This window comes from Nannospalax galili, unplaced genomic scaffold, assembly GCF_000622305.1.
Source record: "Nannospalax galili isolate Female #2095 unplaced genomic scaffold, S.galili_v1.0 scaffold70, whole genome shotgun sequence".
In the NCBI taxonomy this organism is placed as follows: Eukaryota; Metazoa; Chordata; class Mammalia; order Rodentia; family Spalacidae; genus Nannospalax; species Nannospalax galili.
Window position 1 is genome coordinate 172,566 of NW_008328543.1, and position 17,676 is coordinate 190,241.

Sequence of the window (17,676 nt, forward strand, 5' to 3'; positions counted from 1 at the left end):
ATGTCATTTGGAACTGGACTTGGTGAAGCAGGTAACCATATCTAAACAACTGCACAGTATATAAAGTGAAGAGCGCCTGAGTTTAGAATAAGTAAACAAAATCTGAATCTCAATTCTGCCTCTTATTACTTGTGTTTCTCTAGGATCACCCATCTAGGGCTTCAGCTCCCGCACTGTGTACAGATGAGCACACCATTCAAGTCATGGCAAAGGGCCAATGATAAAACACACAGAAGGCAGCATGCATAAGGGACCTGCACAGGGAGCTTCCTTCATTCAGTTCCTTTGCCTTTAACAATTTCTTTAATTTCACTGATTTACTTACTTGGTACTGAGGTAGAAACCAGGGCCTCACGCCTGCCAATAAATGTTCTACTTCTGAGCTAAATCAACAACCCCAATATTTTAAATTTATTGTTAACAAGAAGGACACGATTAGGCTTCATTTTAGATCTGATTATGTTGTATTATAGATGTGACACTATCATGTAATATGTTTGGGGTTTGTTTGTAATATTCTGGATTTGGTCCCCTTTCTCTTACTACCAGCCTCTCACTTCCGCATGGCAAATCCTTACTCCTCTTTCAATGTCAAGCCGAAGCCTCACCTTCTCAGTGGAGTACATTAGAATTAACTCCAAAATCATCTGTGCTTTCATAGTGCCCCCTACATGACTTCATTAGAATACAGTGATTATTATTAATCCTCCATTTCAATGTCAAGCAGATTGCCCTAGCATTGAATTTGCTTCAGGTCTAGGATAATCTTTCAACATAAAGAAAATTGTAACAAATACCTTTAAAAATCTAATGCTGGACAAACCTTTTCATGTTGTACTAGAGGAAGCAATAGCACTGAAAAATAGTGTACCGCAGTAAATAAAACACATTTTCAATGGACTCATTATTTATTGGTCAAAAGTTAATTCTTTTATAAAAAACATAAATGTTAAAGGACATAACAAATTTTTATAGTTATATATGTCTGATTGATGCCTTTGTTCCACAGAAATATATTGACTGTTTTATTGACCATTAGTATAAATCTAATTTGAGAGAAAAAATTAAATGTTTATTGACAAAAAAATTGATCAATTGTGGATCATATTAATTGTTGTTTATAAAGCATAGCACTGCCTACAACAGCCTCCACATGTCCTTTAATTAGCATTTCATAAATATAAGGAAATAAGATTTTAGTTTAATTTACCTTAATAACCAAATCAAACTTCTGATAGAAGTCTCTGTTTACTGGCTCCAGAAGAGTGAGTTCTGCAGTCCTGGGGTGCATGTGGAAGAAGCGGGGGTGATCCTCAGGAGTCCCTGCAAGACAGGAGGCTCAGCTCATAATTGAGAACAGAAAGTAACGGGTGCATCTGATTCATCTATTTCCCTTCATTAACTGAGCAACAGAATTACAATTTCATTAGTAAATTAGGTTTCAGAACTATGTAGTCTAGGGATAGAAGACACAAATGTGGAATATAATTAATTAGTTTATGAATTAGAGAGGGGAAGATATTTGTTGGGACGATTTTCTGAATTTTTTTATTAAGAGCTCTTTAATTAACTTGGAGCCTCATCATATGAAAAGAGACATTAAGAAGGAAAAAAAGCAAATTTTGGATAAAGTTGTGTTTTAGTGGTATATAAATCTTAATTATAGTCTGTATGGTTTTTCAATGCATCTTACAATAAATAAAGACTAGCAATTTATACCAAATATCTAGATGCCTAGAAACTAATATAAATATGTTCTATTCCTTCTGGGAAGATCTTTTAAAGGTAAGTGTTCAGCTAATTATGCCAACCACTGAAAATTAAAACGGATTTTTAGGGTGGGTATTTTTTCAATGTAGGCACTGTAGTATGTTGAAATACATTTACTCTTGAAAAACTCCTGACTGGAACTGTAATATCTTTACCTACATACTTTCGAATTCGTGTTTCCAAAGTGAAGAGAAAGTGAGATCAGAGAAGTCAAATATAGAGGTCAAATCAAATCACAGCAACGATTAAGTACATCAGCAGCCATCAGCAGCCCTGTAAGTAATTTATACTTGTAGACAAGACTTGGAAGTTTGAAAGATTAAATATCCCCACTATAGAGAGGTTTATAAATTGAATAGGAAAAAGTGGACAGTGACATGTTAGAAATGGCAGGGAGAGAGGAGAGCGTATATAGTGAGTTTATGGAAGGAGAAGGCCGTGCTGACTTGTCCCTCTGGACTCAAGCACAGAATACAAATTCAACTACATTAAGATTTCATGTCTCATTCGTTAGACTGGCAAAAGTGTTGTTTTGACATTGAGCTACACTGGTGACGATGCAAGAAAGTAGGCACTTTTGAGTGGGTGTCACATTGTTAATAAAGAGTGTCACAAAACCTGCAAAGAAGGAATCGTCCTAATCTACCCAAACAAGTCACTTTTACCTTCTCTGTGGCAGCACTCAGGATGGATCCTAGGGCCTCACCCAGGACCAGTGCTGTGCCACTGAGCTGTATCCTCAGGCTGATGACTCAGAAATCCCACTGCTAAACAGCCAAACAGTCATCACTGATTTTTAAAAAAATCTAAAATCTGTATTGATGGTGGTCTGGCTGAATAAATGGTGATAGATCTTTAATTGATGCATATACATATATGTATTTATTTGCCAATATAGTTGTCTTCAGCTATGTTAAGTAAAAATGAACTTCAAACATTGGCCTATTAAAAAGGAATACAGAATATATTTAAAAAGATAAATCACAACATTAAAATTGGTGATATAAGCAATAGTAATAAATGTCATGGGTGACATGCAAGTCAGATTTGATCAACAGCTACTGTTGTATTGGACATATCTATAATAAAACAAATAAAATTTAAATAAATCTCAAAACAGTTGGTCTGAATACAATGTGACTTCTAACCTTAATGCATACAACTGAGACATAATTAAACTATGCACAGTAGTCCTTGCTGATGGTCATAATTACATAATTAATTATGTTATACTGTAATTCTATCATTTCCAGAACTGAAAACTGATGGGAATAACAAAGAGATCTAAACATAATGTTAAAGGTGAAATGTTAGCCCTGATAGCTGTGGTTTGTCCCTACGAAGCTGCAATGTTTCCTAGTTCATAGCTCAGAACACTAAAGCAGTGGCCATCTTGGAAGCTCTGACCATCCCTGGAATTCAGATAGGGGTTTGGGAATCCTATTTGCATCAAAAGTAATTACAGTTTCTGAAAGAGATTTTTGATTCTAGGTCCATGGTAGAAATTCAAGTGTGAAACATCTGTTCATCACAGGTGGTTAGCAAGAGTTTTAAGAATATTAAACTGGTGATCAAACTTTTCAAGGTCCAGTAAGAAAGGTTTGTCTCTTGCTAAAATCAGACACTCTGAGTAGCAATAAGAATATTTGTTCTGGGGCTGGAGAGATGGCTCAGTGGTTAAAAACACTGACTGCTCTTGCAGAAGACCCGAGTTTGAATCTCAGCACACACATGGCAGCTAACAACTGTCCATGACTCTAGTTCCAGGGAATCCCATGACCTTTTCTGTCCTCCATGGGCAGTGCATGACATCAGTGCACTTACAGGCATGCAGGCAATACATGGATACACATAAAATAAAAATATATATCATAATAAATAAAAATTTTAAAAGGAATATATGTTCTAACTTGAAACAGACTAAATGTGCTTAAAAGTTATCTTCATAATGGTGACAAAGCAACTGTGCTCTATTGCTCCTATTTGGAAGAGGAGCAGCAACATTTTGGAAAATGAGATATTAGAAAACATATCAGCATTTTCTGAGATGGCCTATCATACTGGGAAAAAAATCTGATGGCAGACATCTCTATGAAATTATTCAAATAGGTAATGAAAACAAGAATAAGAATTATTGTCACTATCTTATTACCCTCACAGACCACTGCACGACAGCACTGAGCTTTAACCAGTGCTGATGTTACAAACATGACATCCAGGTTTATCTTGACCTCTGTGGAAAAATGAAACCCATTTGTACCAGGCTGCCCCAAACCCATGTATTGTAGCCCTTTCCCCAGTATGACTTTATATAAAGATAAGGCCTTTTGATGGTAAGGTTAAAGATCAGGGGTCCTTATGAGGAGTGGAAGCCACATTAGATGGTGTACATGGTCTCCGTCGCCCTCTCTGTGTCTTTCTCTCTTCCACATGCACTCTCTGCCTATTGCAAGTGCACACAGGAAAAGCCAGATGAAAACATCCCATCACTGTGGCATTTATAAGGCAGGGTGAGAATTTCCTTAGAAAGCAATGGGAGGAAAAGTGTGATTTTAGTCTTTAAAATCACAAGAGAACACTTTCTAACACACCATGTATGTGTAGACTTTTGTATTCTGTAATGGCAACTCAGATGAGACTAGAACTCTGGCTATGAAAAGACAAAGAAACTATCATGTGTTCACAGGAAATGGAAAGAACAGCAAAGTGAAACCCCCTGAAGGTTAGGACATTGTGACCTGCAGGGAATCCCATCAGATATGCAGCTTCTATCTTCCAATAAATGTACCGTGGTGAGAAACAACAGAAAACAGATCAGCAGAGATTTAAAGTGATTTAAGAGAATTTTCCATCACAATGTGTGAACGTTATATGAGGTCTCTCTTCCCTGCCTGTTACATAGGGGAAAAAGCCAAACCAAACCAAACCAAACCAAAACCCTGTAAAATAGAATTATATTTGAGAGAAATTTGCAATAAAACTGGAGTAGTGATTTGATATTAATGATGATGATGTAGAAGCATATTAAGCTGAGTTACTTTATAGATAATAGTATGTAGTAGATATTTGGGGATTAAAGTGTTTTGTCTGAGTTTTTCTTCAAAATAATATGATAGAGGAAGCGGATGAGAATATGCTGTGTTCATAATTCTTTAAGCAATAGTAAGTAGACATCTATTTTAGTCTCTCATATTTTCACATATTTCTAATGAAGGTTGTTTTAATGCAGAGTAATTCAGAGTTGGCCCTATTTTCACCAGCTCTCTCTTTGGATTAAGGTGTAGTGAAGTGTGCTGGAGGGTGAGTCAAGAATACAACCGAGTTGAGGAGTAGCAGCTTATCTGGGAAACGGGGATTAGTTCCCAGGAACCAACACTGAACTCTGAGCTTACTGTAGAGAAACATGAACTTTTTATATAAATTTTCTACAACTAAGTACCAATCGTGCTGTGGAGAAGGTGTTAGTATTGGAACTATGAAGAAAGGGATACTCAACGCGTTTATGTGACAAAATGTCCTGAACTTTCATATCTGATAATGACTGACTAGTTAGAGTATCCACTCCCAGACTCCAGATTCTTTTCCATCACACCAAATAGTATCATCTAGTGAGTTATGCTTTGCCAAAATTTAAATACCAAATTGAAAGTGATCATCTCCTTTACCAACAAAATTATAAACAGTATTAAAGTGAACTTCAGACCGTAATTCTATTGTGGTTATTAGAACAAATGTTTGCTAAAACCTTTATTGTTATGTATAATAATAAAATCCTTAAATTCTACTTTCACTGTTCTATGAAGAAAATGACAGCCTAAATAATACTCAATAAACAACAGTGTCCACAACATGTCTTTGTGAGATTGAGCTATAATCACTATATAGTGATCATCATATATTTAAAAAAGAATGATCTCATCTTGAACCAGGTATCACTAGCACAGAGAACTGCCCCTGCCCATCAGTGCCACAAATCTCCTCTTGATTGTTCTTTTCATGCTCAGCAATTCCAGCCCAGTGCACCCACTGATCACTTTTTGTCGGTGTTATTTTTCTGGCATCATCTGTAGTTACCGTAATGACCTTGTGGTCCACATTCTTTTGTGTATCAACAGGTCATTTCTTTTATTGTCCAGGAATTCTTCTGTTGTACAGATGCACTGCAATTTGTTTATCTGTATTGCTTGTGAGTGTTTGGGGAGCATTGCCACAGAGTAAGCATCTATGCCATTCTTTTATACTCTTCTGTATGGGCATGGGCTTTCCTTTGTCTTGGAAAAATGCCCAGAAGTGACAACTCCTAGAGGTATTATGTCTAAATGTTTTATTATCTCTTTAGGGCAACACAGTTGTAAAAACCTTCATTCATATGTTTGCTGTGTAATTATGGCCAAGATCAAAGTGCTCTCCAAGAAGTTCTCATCTGAAGCATCCACTGATTTGCTCACTATCACTAAATTCAAACTTCCTTAGAACCCATGTAGATGGAATGTCCCAGTGTGTAAATTTGCACAACAATTTCTTCAACTCAGGAGGAAGCATTAGAGATTCATTCAAGAGGTTTCATCAGTTCATAGTATATTTTTATTTCTGATTAATGCTCAAGTTTTAAGGAAATTGATCATTCTCCAGAGTGGCCATACCATTTCTACACCAACTGCACTGTTGGGAATTCTCTATCTCCCCATGATTTCCAGAAATTGATACCATCAGTATGTGTCCATTAATACTTACTGGGTTTTAATTTGCCTTTCTTTGAAGGTAAATGAAATAGAACAACATCTTACCTATTTACAGTTTAGGTGCTTTCTATGATGAACCATTTATTAAAACTTTTGCTTATTTTTTATCAAGTTCTCTTCATTCTTCTATGTTGTCATCTTCTATAGTCCCAGTAAAAGTTTCATGTTTTGCTGATATATTTGCCTGTCACTTGCCTTTTTAGCCAATTAATATCTTTTGCAGAACAAACGAATTTTTATTTTGACAATGTCAACTTTAAGTTTTTCCTTTCTATGTTTACATTTTGCTATATTTAAGAAATAGAAGCCAAACCTAGATACTAACATTTTTACCAATGTTGCTCATTAGTCTATGGTTTTAGCTTATAAATTTAGGAATGGAGAAATTTTGTGTTAGTTTCTGAACTCAGGATTAGGAATGGGTTAATGTGTATTTGATCATGTTTTGGCATCACTGGATGCAAGATGAACCACTTCATGCATTTCTTTCTCCAGTGAACCTTCCGTGTATTTCGTGTCCCTTTATTTCAATCTGAGTGGACTTCTCTAAGAGCCGTATTCAATTATTCAATCAGCACTATGGACATAAGTCTAATGGCCTTCTGACTAAACAAAGTGTGAGGATGAAGAGCCCTTTAATTCCCTTTACAAAAATTGGCACACACCTTTAATCCCAGCACTCGGGAGGCAGAGGCAGGCAGATCTCTGTGAGTTTGAGGCCAGCCTGGTCTTCATAGTGAATCCAGGCCAGCTGGGGCTACAGGGAGACCTTGTCTCAAAAAGACCAAAAAAAAAAAAAAAATTCCCATTTCTGTTACATTTCCACAAATGTCCATTCAAAAACCTTCCAAGAAAAACTCAAGGTCAATTGTCTATTTTTTACAAAATATATTCCCATTCAAAAAATTGTTTATTTTTAATGCTTGATATATTTAAAAAGTACATCTAATCTAATGCTAAGGATCACTTAACAAAATTATCAGCTTTTTAACCTTTATCCCCTAAGAATGAAAATCATAGCATATATGAAGTAACCTAATTGATTTACAAAGAAATGTTTTTTTTGTTGCCATGGAAACATGAAAATTCATGATTATTTCCCAAATGCAAACATTATAGTTAAGTAATGTATTATTTTATGTCAGTTACTAATGGACATACCCAAAGCATATCTTGCCAGAACAATATCAACTTTAATATGTAATTTATCTCCAGCAGATCTGTGAACACTTTCAGTGATGCATGCTGAGTACTTTGCAGACATGAAGGTATCAAAGTATAAAGGCATTGTCAAAGAATAGAAGTGCATGGGTAAACTCAGGTCTCTTTTGCTGAGGGATTAATCACTTTTGAACAATGCACTGCGCATTCCAAACCACATTTCTTTCTCTCTCCAGAAATGCTTCACAAACACCTCAAAAGCTCTGCACTTTTTCAGGTAGTTCTTGTCTGGGTTAACCTCAGAAATAATTCTGCTAATATTTCATTCCTCTGACAATAGGTTCAAAGGCTAGTACTTCTTTGTAACAAATAAATTATGAGACAATTTAAACATTATTTTCTGTTGGTTTAAAACATATAGTTTCAAAAAATATTTTGTTATTTTTTAGCCATTTTATTATTTTATTTATTTTATGTGTATGACTATATTGCTTACATGTACTTAAATGCAACAGTGTCATGCGATGCCTGCAGAAGTCAGAAGAGGGCTTCAGGTCCCCTAGAACTGGAGTTACAGATGGTTGTTAGCTGCCATGTGGGTGCTGAGACTTAAACCTGGGTCCTCTGCAAGAGCAGCCAGTGCTCTTAACCTCTGTCATCTCTCCAGCCTCCAAAATCTACTTTTTTTGCATCAACTTATTTTAGATTCAAGTTCATAATATAGACATTACCTCTAATGTCTTGTTATTCTATTCCAATATGCAGCATTCTGGGGAATGGGGAGGTGTGAGCAAAATGCAATTCAGGGGAAATGTAAGAGTTGTGTAGTGTTTGAAAGGCCAGCAAGAGAATGAGGACTCATTCATAAGCTATCCAGCCTCAGGGAAAATGGAAGAAACAGCAACAAAGAGCTGGACTCTCTCCTAGTAGCTATGAAATCTGAAATATATAGCACAGGTGATCTTGGGCTTGAGGCAGAGTCTTCTGGTCTTTGATCACAATCCACATTCTTTTTGTGACCTCTCCTGTGTGACTACATGGTGCATCTTGACATGACAAAATTAATGCTTAGGGAAACTCATCAGAAGTTATGAAGTTTTATGAACAATTCCAAACCCAACTTTCTATTTTCTTTCTCCATTTGTCACTACTATCAGTTCATGAGACCAATATTTTAGTATATAATAGCATATTATTATGTATCATAATTACAAGTTCAACAGGAAAACAGCTTTTAACAATGCCATATTATACCTCAGTGTATAAGGTATCTCATTAATTCGGTATTACAATGTGTCCATCTGTACCTCATTTCACATACTACTGACAGTGCTGCCTACTATAAACAGTAATAGCAGTAGCCTTTCACACTCTTAGAAGTGGACTTGTGCCCTGTGATATCTGTGTTAATCACAGTGTTGACACAGTGCTTGACAGTGCTACTTGGAAAAAATCAAGAACACAGTTCAAAGCAAGACACACACACACACACACACACACACACACGCACACACACGCACACACACATGTGCTATTACTGCATCAATGGGTTACGACCACTTTATATGAGGTTTGGAAGTCTCTTGTACTGTCATTTTTGGGTAATCTCTGTCTCAGGTCTATCACATCATAATATTGCTGTCCATCGTCTACACTTGCTGTAGAAAACTTCTACCTAAAGTAAGTTTCATTATCTTTAAAGAAGTAAAAATGGAAACAATTTTTTCCTGATTCTTGAAATTTCAAGCATTTGCTTGTTTTCACTTTGCATACATTTTAATTCTTTTACTCCTAACAGTAGGTGCCAACTGTACTCTGATACTGATCTTAACAACTTGGTTCTATAAAAGTGTTTGATAGCTGTTTACATGATTTCCATACACAAATTCAGTATATCCATACAGTGTCTCTGTGAGCAAGTGTTAGTGAACATCAGATGTTAAGCACTGTGCGGCTTCAGTGATTCTGAAAGATAGCATCTGTGTTTTCCTACTCTCTGGCCAAGATCTGCAAAGAATAGTTCTGAATAACTCCCACAAATTACCTTGTTTTTTTTTTTCCTTTTGTTTTACTGAGAAAGTTATTGCTGTTAATCAAAAGTCAAAATGTATACAATAAAAAGAAATTGAAATGGGTGTTGAAGGTGTGTGTAAGTCACCTGGCACTTGTAAGTCACCTGGCACTTCTAAGATCCTGGTCATTAGTTTTCTGAGATTTAGCCTGGGGTAATAGATACCTGGTATAGTCAAAGATTATATAATTTCAGTAATTTTCCAGTAAAGCAGCCTTTTTTTTTTTTTTGGGTCCAGCATGATCTTTACCAGAGAACACTGCAGGGGTACTTGAGAAGAATATTTATATCTTCCACAGTTCCAAGGTACAGTGGTATACAGATGTTTTAGTTGTTGTTCAAGTCTTCTGTTTCTTCCAGTATTCCTTGTAGGGTAAGTCTGCTGATGGTAATCTCCCAGGAATGTCTTGTTTGCTCACTCTAAATTTTTTAAATTACATTTTATTTCTGGTATGTGTTTGGGGGCATATTTGCATGCCAGCGTGTGTGTGTGTGTGTGTGTGTGTGTGTGTGTGTGTGTGTGATTGAAGGAGTTCATTCTTTCCTTCCACCATATAAATCCAGGGGATCAAATTCAAGTTGTCAGTCTTAGTGGCAAGACCTTTACCCAGTGAGCCACCTCCCTGAAGGAAAAACTTTCCTGCTGAGGATCACTGGTTGACTTTCCACTGATTTAGCCTTTGGACACTGTCATAATGCACAGTGGCATCCATGGATTTTGATGAGAAACTGGGTGCTCCTTTTGTTAAGAATTATTATTTATGGAAAGTTGCTCTTTCTATTGTTTTCAAAATCCTCTCTGTATGTCATTGACAGAGGACAGAATTTAGTCTGATTCAACTTCATGTGGCTTAGCGCTTATGTAGACCAGTCTTACACTTGACCGCAGAGTAAACCTGGCCACTGTTCATATACCCCCCCTCCGCTCAGAAACTCTGACTTTTCCATGATGGCACAATGGACGGTGACCTACAAGTTTCTGAAGTTACATTAATTTTTCTAGCTTCAGTTTTGCTTCTTTTCCTTGATCTGTGTCTGTTGAGCTCCAGATTCTGTTCTGTTTTGTTCTTTCCTTTGAGTCTGCTCTTCAGATATGAAAGTTTACTTTCAGAAACACTTCGATTTTGAGTTAGTTCAATTTTATGATTTCTGTTTCTCTGTTGATATTCTGTATTTGGCACATTGTCCCTGTGCTTTCCTTTATTTCTTGGCACATGTTTCATTTGGCTTTTCAAAAATGTTTAAGATAGAAGATTTGAAGTCTTTTAGGGCTTGAGAGGTGGGTCAGCAGTTAAGAGTACTGACTGCTCTTGCAGAGGACCTGGATTTGGTTTCCAGCACCTACATGGCAGCTAATAATCATCCATAACTCTAATTCCAGGGAATCTGATACCCTCTTCTGGCCTCTTTGGTCATTGCATGACATGGTGTGCTTACATATGTAAGGGCATAACAATCATACCCATAAATTAAATAAATGAAAAAAAGAATAAAAAAAGTCTTTGCCAAATGAGTTAATGTCCAGGCATCCTGGGAAAATGATCTTAATTTATTTTTCTATCTACAACAACCATAGTTATAATTTATCTCTAGTTTTATGATTTTATTTTTTCATATCTGGACATTTTAAAAGCAGGAGATGACAGGTACAGAAATCAGATTATTACATTTCTCAGGTTTGCTGACTCCACTGCGTGCTGTAGTTGTATTTTCTGTTTTCTAAAGTAATACTGTGCTTTACTCTCCCATGTTTGACTGTTGAAGCATCACTAGTTTGTAAAATAACTGGAGTTTTGCTTTGCTTTGGTATACTTCTCAGCTCCTCTGGAGGAGCTGCCTGTGCCTGGTGTCACACCCTTAGTCCTCAGCCATGCTTTCGGAAGCTCCCTCTTGATTCCTCAGTCTACAGGTCAGAGACGGATGAGAGTGTTTCTGGCCTTTCCAGATATGTATGTGCACAGCTTGAGTCTTGTATTATTCAAGAGTCCCTGAAACATGATGAAGGTTTTACAAGCCTATGGATTTTATACTCTAGATTTTATGCTTTTTTTTTTAGAACTCATTTGTAACTTGCGTTAACCATTTCCATCACCTCAGTACCGAAAATGCAAAACTAGCATAATTGTTTTGGAGAAATGCCCATGGGGAGAAGCCATTTTGTGATAGAGACCACCTTTCACGGTGCTTCTTCTGAGTAAGCAACAGAAAGAACAGAAAGTGATTCTTTTTTTTTTTTTGCAAATGAGGCTTACAGGACTCCAGCTTTAGTCTATCCATTGCAATGTCTGACAAGCTCTCTTGAGAATTCAGGCTGTCCTTCTGCAGTGTGACCAACAAACCACGGTGGGGAGGGGGTTTAAATAGTGAAAATACCAAAAAGCTTTTGCTATTATCAAGGGTTAACTGAGCTTCGTAAGTACTTAATGGGGAATAGTGACCCTTCGCTAATTTTCAGAATTCTACTGAAGTTGATTTTTACTTTTCTTTCCTTCTTTCCTTCTTTTTTCATTTCTTTTTTATTGGGGGTGTGTGTATTAGTCAACTGTATGTTACTATAATGAAATACCTAAGACAGATGACTTAGGAAGAAAATGAGGTTAATTTTCATAACAGTTACAGTGGTTTACATCAAAGAGTGTGTAGTCCATTCCCTTCGGGACTACTATGAGTGGCAGATGGTGATGGTAGGAAAGCAAGTCAGTGAGTGACAGAGGGGAGGGAACCCGGGTCACTCAGTGTCTCTGGTGACTTCATCAGGGCCCACTTCTCAAAGGCGTACAGCACCTACAGTGTCAACATGCTGGGCACTAGGTCTTTGCATTTGGCCCTGAGAGAGTCATTCAACTCACAGTGAATGAAAACTCTTCAATGGTCTCTGCTTGACTGCTTTTCCTAATTTCATCTGTAAGCAATTGAACTTTGCCTCTAACCCTCAACTCAGAGATTTTACTAGATTAACATAGAGTTTAACTGGAGGCTTTCTTCAAAACTTCATATTACCGAAATTGTAAGTGTACAAAGAAAGCCAAATCAATACATTAAATTGCTCTCTTATTTTGTGGAAAATGTCAGTTCTCCAGAAAATATTTCTTACTTACTACTGAAGTCGAATTTTCAACATTTTTTCTGTAGCTTCTGCCCCAATTTTAAACTAAAAATAATCTTCCTATTGTTACACACTGGAAAGCCTTTGGTTTTGGACAGTCTATTAAGATTTGGAATCTACAGGGGCTGGAGAGATAGCTCAGTGGTTAAGAGCACTGGCTGCTCTTGCAGAGGAACTGGATTCAATTCTAAGCACCCACACGGCAGCCAACAACTGTCTGTATCTCCAGTTCCAAGGGATCTAACGCCCTCTTCTGACCTCCCGGGTGCACTTACACACATGCAGACAATACACTCATACACATAAGATAAAAATAATAAATAAAATTTGGGGGCTAGAGAGATGACTCAGTGGTTAAGAGCACTGGCTGCTCTTGCAGAGGTGCTGAGCTCATGTCCCAGCACCCACATGGTGCCTTACAACTGTTCATAACTCCAGTTGCAGGGGATCAGACACCCTCTTCTGACTTCTGTGGGCATTGCAAGACATGAGTACACCTACCTACATGCACTCATGCACATAAAATAAAATACTATTTAAAAAGAGTTGGAGCTGGAACTGGCCTGGAAACCACTTCCCTGGAGGCTAGTTCTTGTTGTGGAGAACAGTATGCAAGCTGCTAAGGAAGAACATCAATTGGTGGTCCAATAACAGCTTTAAGGTCTAATAACCACAGCAATGACCAGCAGAGCAAACTATATTGGGGCACTAGTGGCATTTTTATTTTGGGGGTAATCAAAAGCTACCTATTTGGATTTAAAGCCCACCCAATGGGAGGAAAATCGTGTGGTATTGTAAACATAGCTAAATACACATAGCTGGAGAGGTCATAGATCATACAGAAAATCCCAAGACTGTCCCATCCCTAGATAAATATAATTTCTCACTATGTGTTAAATATGTATCCTTATATTTTCAGATAAGTATGCCAGTCACCACTCATCAAAGAACACCACTCATCTTTTGCAACAGATGGAGTCTATTAAAGAGTTCCATAACTGGACACACACAGAGACTGTCTGTGAATTGCCCAAGCCAAAGGGACACATTTATAAAGAAACTCTACACCTAAAACTCAGGGAACATAGTAAACAAGGGGTAGAGGGAACACTAATGAATCTCTCAACTCTCATCTATGAAGCTCCCTCATGCCTCAGAGGGCCATGAACAAAAGGGTACAAATAGCTACAGTGTGGAGGATAAGAGGCCGAGGAATGTGGGTCCTCAGACAGAACTCCCATATTAAAGTCCACCCACCCAGGACTCAGGGACCATTGTGGAAGAGGGGGCAGAAAGATTTTAAGAGCCAGGGGAGGAGGTGCAAGACCATATAGAAATAAAGTTGTACAGACTCTGGAGACCTTGCTCATAGGAACCTATAGCAATGTTGTCAGCATGCACAAGACCCATACAAACTCAGACAATCAAAAACCCAGCACAGAACTGTGGGAATTGACAGCAGGCCTCAATTTTAAGCAAAGAACTATTGGTAGCTGATTACTGCTGGGTGAGGAAGAACTGATTTTCTTAAAGGAAAGGACTCTAGATGGGCTGATTAGACCTCAGTGGATGAACTGACTTGACTCCATAGGCCTTCATAAAAATGACAGAACGCATGAAATCCAGTTGGGGGAGACTATGGGTGGGTATCAATGGGGAAGGGTGTATAAAGATGATTAAGGTATTCTGTATGAAATACACAAAAATTCAATAAAAATTATAATAAATAAAAGTTTCACATTCGCAAAATCATCTCCCTACATAAGGATAAATTAAACTCCAATTTCTAAAACTAGACTTGTTTTGAATTATTGATTCTTCAGACATCTTAATGATCTTTCTCTGGGTTTGTTTTTGTTTGTGTCAATTCCAGCAACATTTTTTATTTTTCAGAAAATGTTGGTGAGGACACCATGTGAAATAATGGATCAGTGTCAAGGTTGACTTCTGTTGTAGAAAGAGGTCCATTTTAGTGGGAATAGTTTACTGATTCATTCTTGAAAACCTCAGTTTTCCTGCTAAAATAGTTGCATCTGAGAACTCTTTCAGAAATGTTTACTTCTTCTTTATCAATGTATTTTTAGCTTTTCTTTGATATGTTTCTCTTCACAGATGTCCCTCTTTAACCCAGAGCACTGACATCTAATCTCTGTATTTACTGCATACAGTACAGGTTGGCCTCTTTATGTTCAGTCTTCAATTAATGAAGTATACAATGCCTATTTTCCAGATACCAAAACATCTATAGACTTTTACAAAAGACTTACCGTCATAAGAATTTTTGAAACACAATTTAATGATCTGATATCTGCAGTTGACCTCTGGTATGTGCAGTGCTCCAAGACCAAAGTCTTCAAACAATGCTCTGTGACCTTTTCTTATAGGTTGCATTTCTAAATATGACCAGATAAAATCACTTAGAGTCTGTCTAAGGTCTACTGATTGCTGTGTGCATACATGCACACAGGCTGGAGACAGAAGGAGAGGCTGGGACTTAAAGACAATGTCCAACTCTACTGAGGTTAATCGCCAAGCTCACTTCAAAACCAGGACTCTGTCAAGAGATGCTGATGTCGTTCCAGGCATTTGCCCCTCCAGAGCTCAGCACTCAGACAGAGAAGAAGCACTCATGTTTTAGCAAAAGTAATTTGAGAACAGTGTTGTCAAGCCTCTGTATTTCTGAATTTTGTATAGTTGGTGGTGTATGTGTAGAGATGGACTAGCACAGATTCTGTGGAATTTTCTGAGGAGAAATTAGCCATGATAACTATTTCATGTGTCTAGGCTAATCATGGTTTTTCCCTTCTTCCATGTGGCTCTAATGAAGCACTCATTTAATTTAGTCATATATTATCAAAATAACATACAGGATCCTAGCCAATGATCGAATATTACATATGTGTATGTTATATCTAGTTTTACATTTATAAATTATTTCCAATACAAAAAAAATCTTGTTATTAAGAGGGTTTCATTTGACTTGAGATAATTTTTTGCAGGTTTCTAGCAGTATACAATTTTGTCAGATACAAACCGACAAGGATGGAGTAGAGGATGCCAGGTCGATCTGATGGCGGTTGGATGTTCCGGTCCTGATCAATGGCTTGGATAGCTGGGGTCACCACAATGGGGTTCAGCTCTTCCTGGAAGAAAATTCAGAGTATTTATTTGAGCTCTATCACTGATACTTCAGGGAGAGCTGACACCAGGATGCTTTAGTTAGGACAGCTAGATATCAGCTGAGCAGGCAGAGAAACTCAAATACCAACATCTATAATTTGACACCTTCACTAGCTAATCCTAAATTTGAAGAGAAAGTGAGAGTCTCTCAAATTCAAAAGGAAAAGACACAGTAACTATGTGCACAGAACTCTCTTTCAGAGATTTCTCCCAAAAACAAATGAGAGAAAAAAGATTACAATACAGTTTTAACCTTCCTAGATGACTTAAACACAATTTAAAGCCATCACACAGTTCAGGATGTGAAGTTTTTCTCTCTGTTTCAGAAATGATGTCCTGTGACTATATTCTTTCTTTGTCAAATCATTTAAAGTCTATTTTTCATATAATTATACTGAAAATAAAAAATATTCAAAACAGATACTTTAATTCAATAGAAACCAAAACCACATCATTCAAGTGTCATGTAATTAAAACAAATTACATGGCTCAGTTATGTTTATTTAATTTATGATGTTCTGTGAAAAGATTCTGTTTAGGATTATAATGAATTTCTTTAAGTTTCTGTTTCCCTGTTTGATGTTCAGTAGAGTTCTATTGTATATTATGACTGACACTCTTTTTGAAAGACCAAATAATAACTTTAAGCTCTGGCAATCAGAGATCTCTATGGTGGCCTCTTTCCCATTATAGCGGAATATCCCCAAGTGGACATGGATCAGGGAAAATGAGAAAAGCAATGACTTGTGTGCTGAGAAAAACAACAAAAATCTTGTTATACAGACAAGACCAAAAAACCACTAAAAACCTAAATTAAGGTTTGCTAAGATGATATTGTCTTCAGCTCTTTTCAAGGTCTTAATTGTGCTACTTCATACAGCGACTCTAAGAAAATGATATTTTTCCAGATATTCTAGAAACATCCATTAACATTTCCTTGAAATGATGCCCTTAGAACAGAGTCTTGGAAACATTAAGGTTTTTAAACTTTCAGACAACATATATAAATAGTAAAGTCTAAAAGAAAATAACATCCACCTCAGTATTGCCAACTTCACATTCTGAGTAACTACCACAGGATTCTTCACACCATTATGAAATGACAGAACATTGAATTCTGTCACATGTTCTTAGGCAAAACCAGTAGTTTAGATTCTAAGGAGCAGCATGGTGATAGAATATATTTAAAATGAGCAGTCATATTAAAGTATCACATGAGATACTTACTTTTTGTCAAAATAATAATGATCAAAGATAATATAGCCCCTGATTCATATGTGAGGTCTGAAGCATTGGTCAGTAATTATCATTTTCATGCTTTCTAAATGGTGACACAATATTTTCCTATAAATAATGAGATACTAGTAGCAACAGCTCACTGATACTTTTTATCTCTTCTTTAAATGTGAATTCAGACCCATAGAAATATCAAACCAAGAAAAATATCTCTAGATGAGGTTTATTTGAGACCAACTGGTCATTACCCAAGACTTATCTGCATGACACACAGTAATTAAAAATGCCAGAATGGTGGAACTAACCTTCCTGGATGTTTAACAGACATACCCTGAGATCTATACTAATTGGGTCAGAGGGACACAAAGGACACTTTTTGCTCCTTGCCCTCCTAGGTCGATTAGTTCCCA

At 36.9% G+C, this 17,676-nt stretch overlaps 1 protein-coding gene across 7 annotated transcripts in view; it reads right to left on the bottom strand.

Moving 5' to 3' along the window:
* The window catches only part of LOC103729463 (protocadherin-15), a 1,150,197-nt gene that overhangs the window by 157,322 nt on the left and 975,199 nt on the right, over window positions 1-17,676 (bottom strand). For all 7 annotated transcript variants that reach the window (XM_029560656.1, XM_029560654.1, XM_029560663.1 and 4 more), the window contains 2 exons: window positions 15,885-15,993; window positions 1,211-1,323 (listed from right to left, as the gene is read on the bottom strand). In XM_029560656.1, coding sequence (XP_029416516.1) covers window positions 1,211-1,323; window positions 15,885-15,993 — 222 coding nt within the window. The remainder of the gene's footprint in view (window positions 1-1,210; window positions 1,324-15,884; window positions 15,994-17,676) is intronic.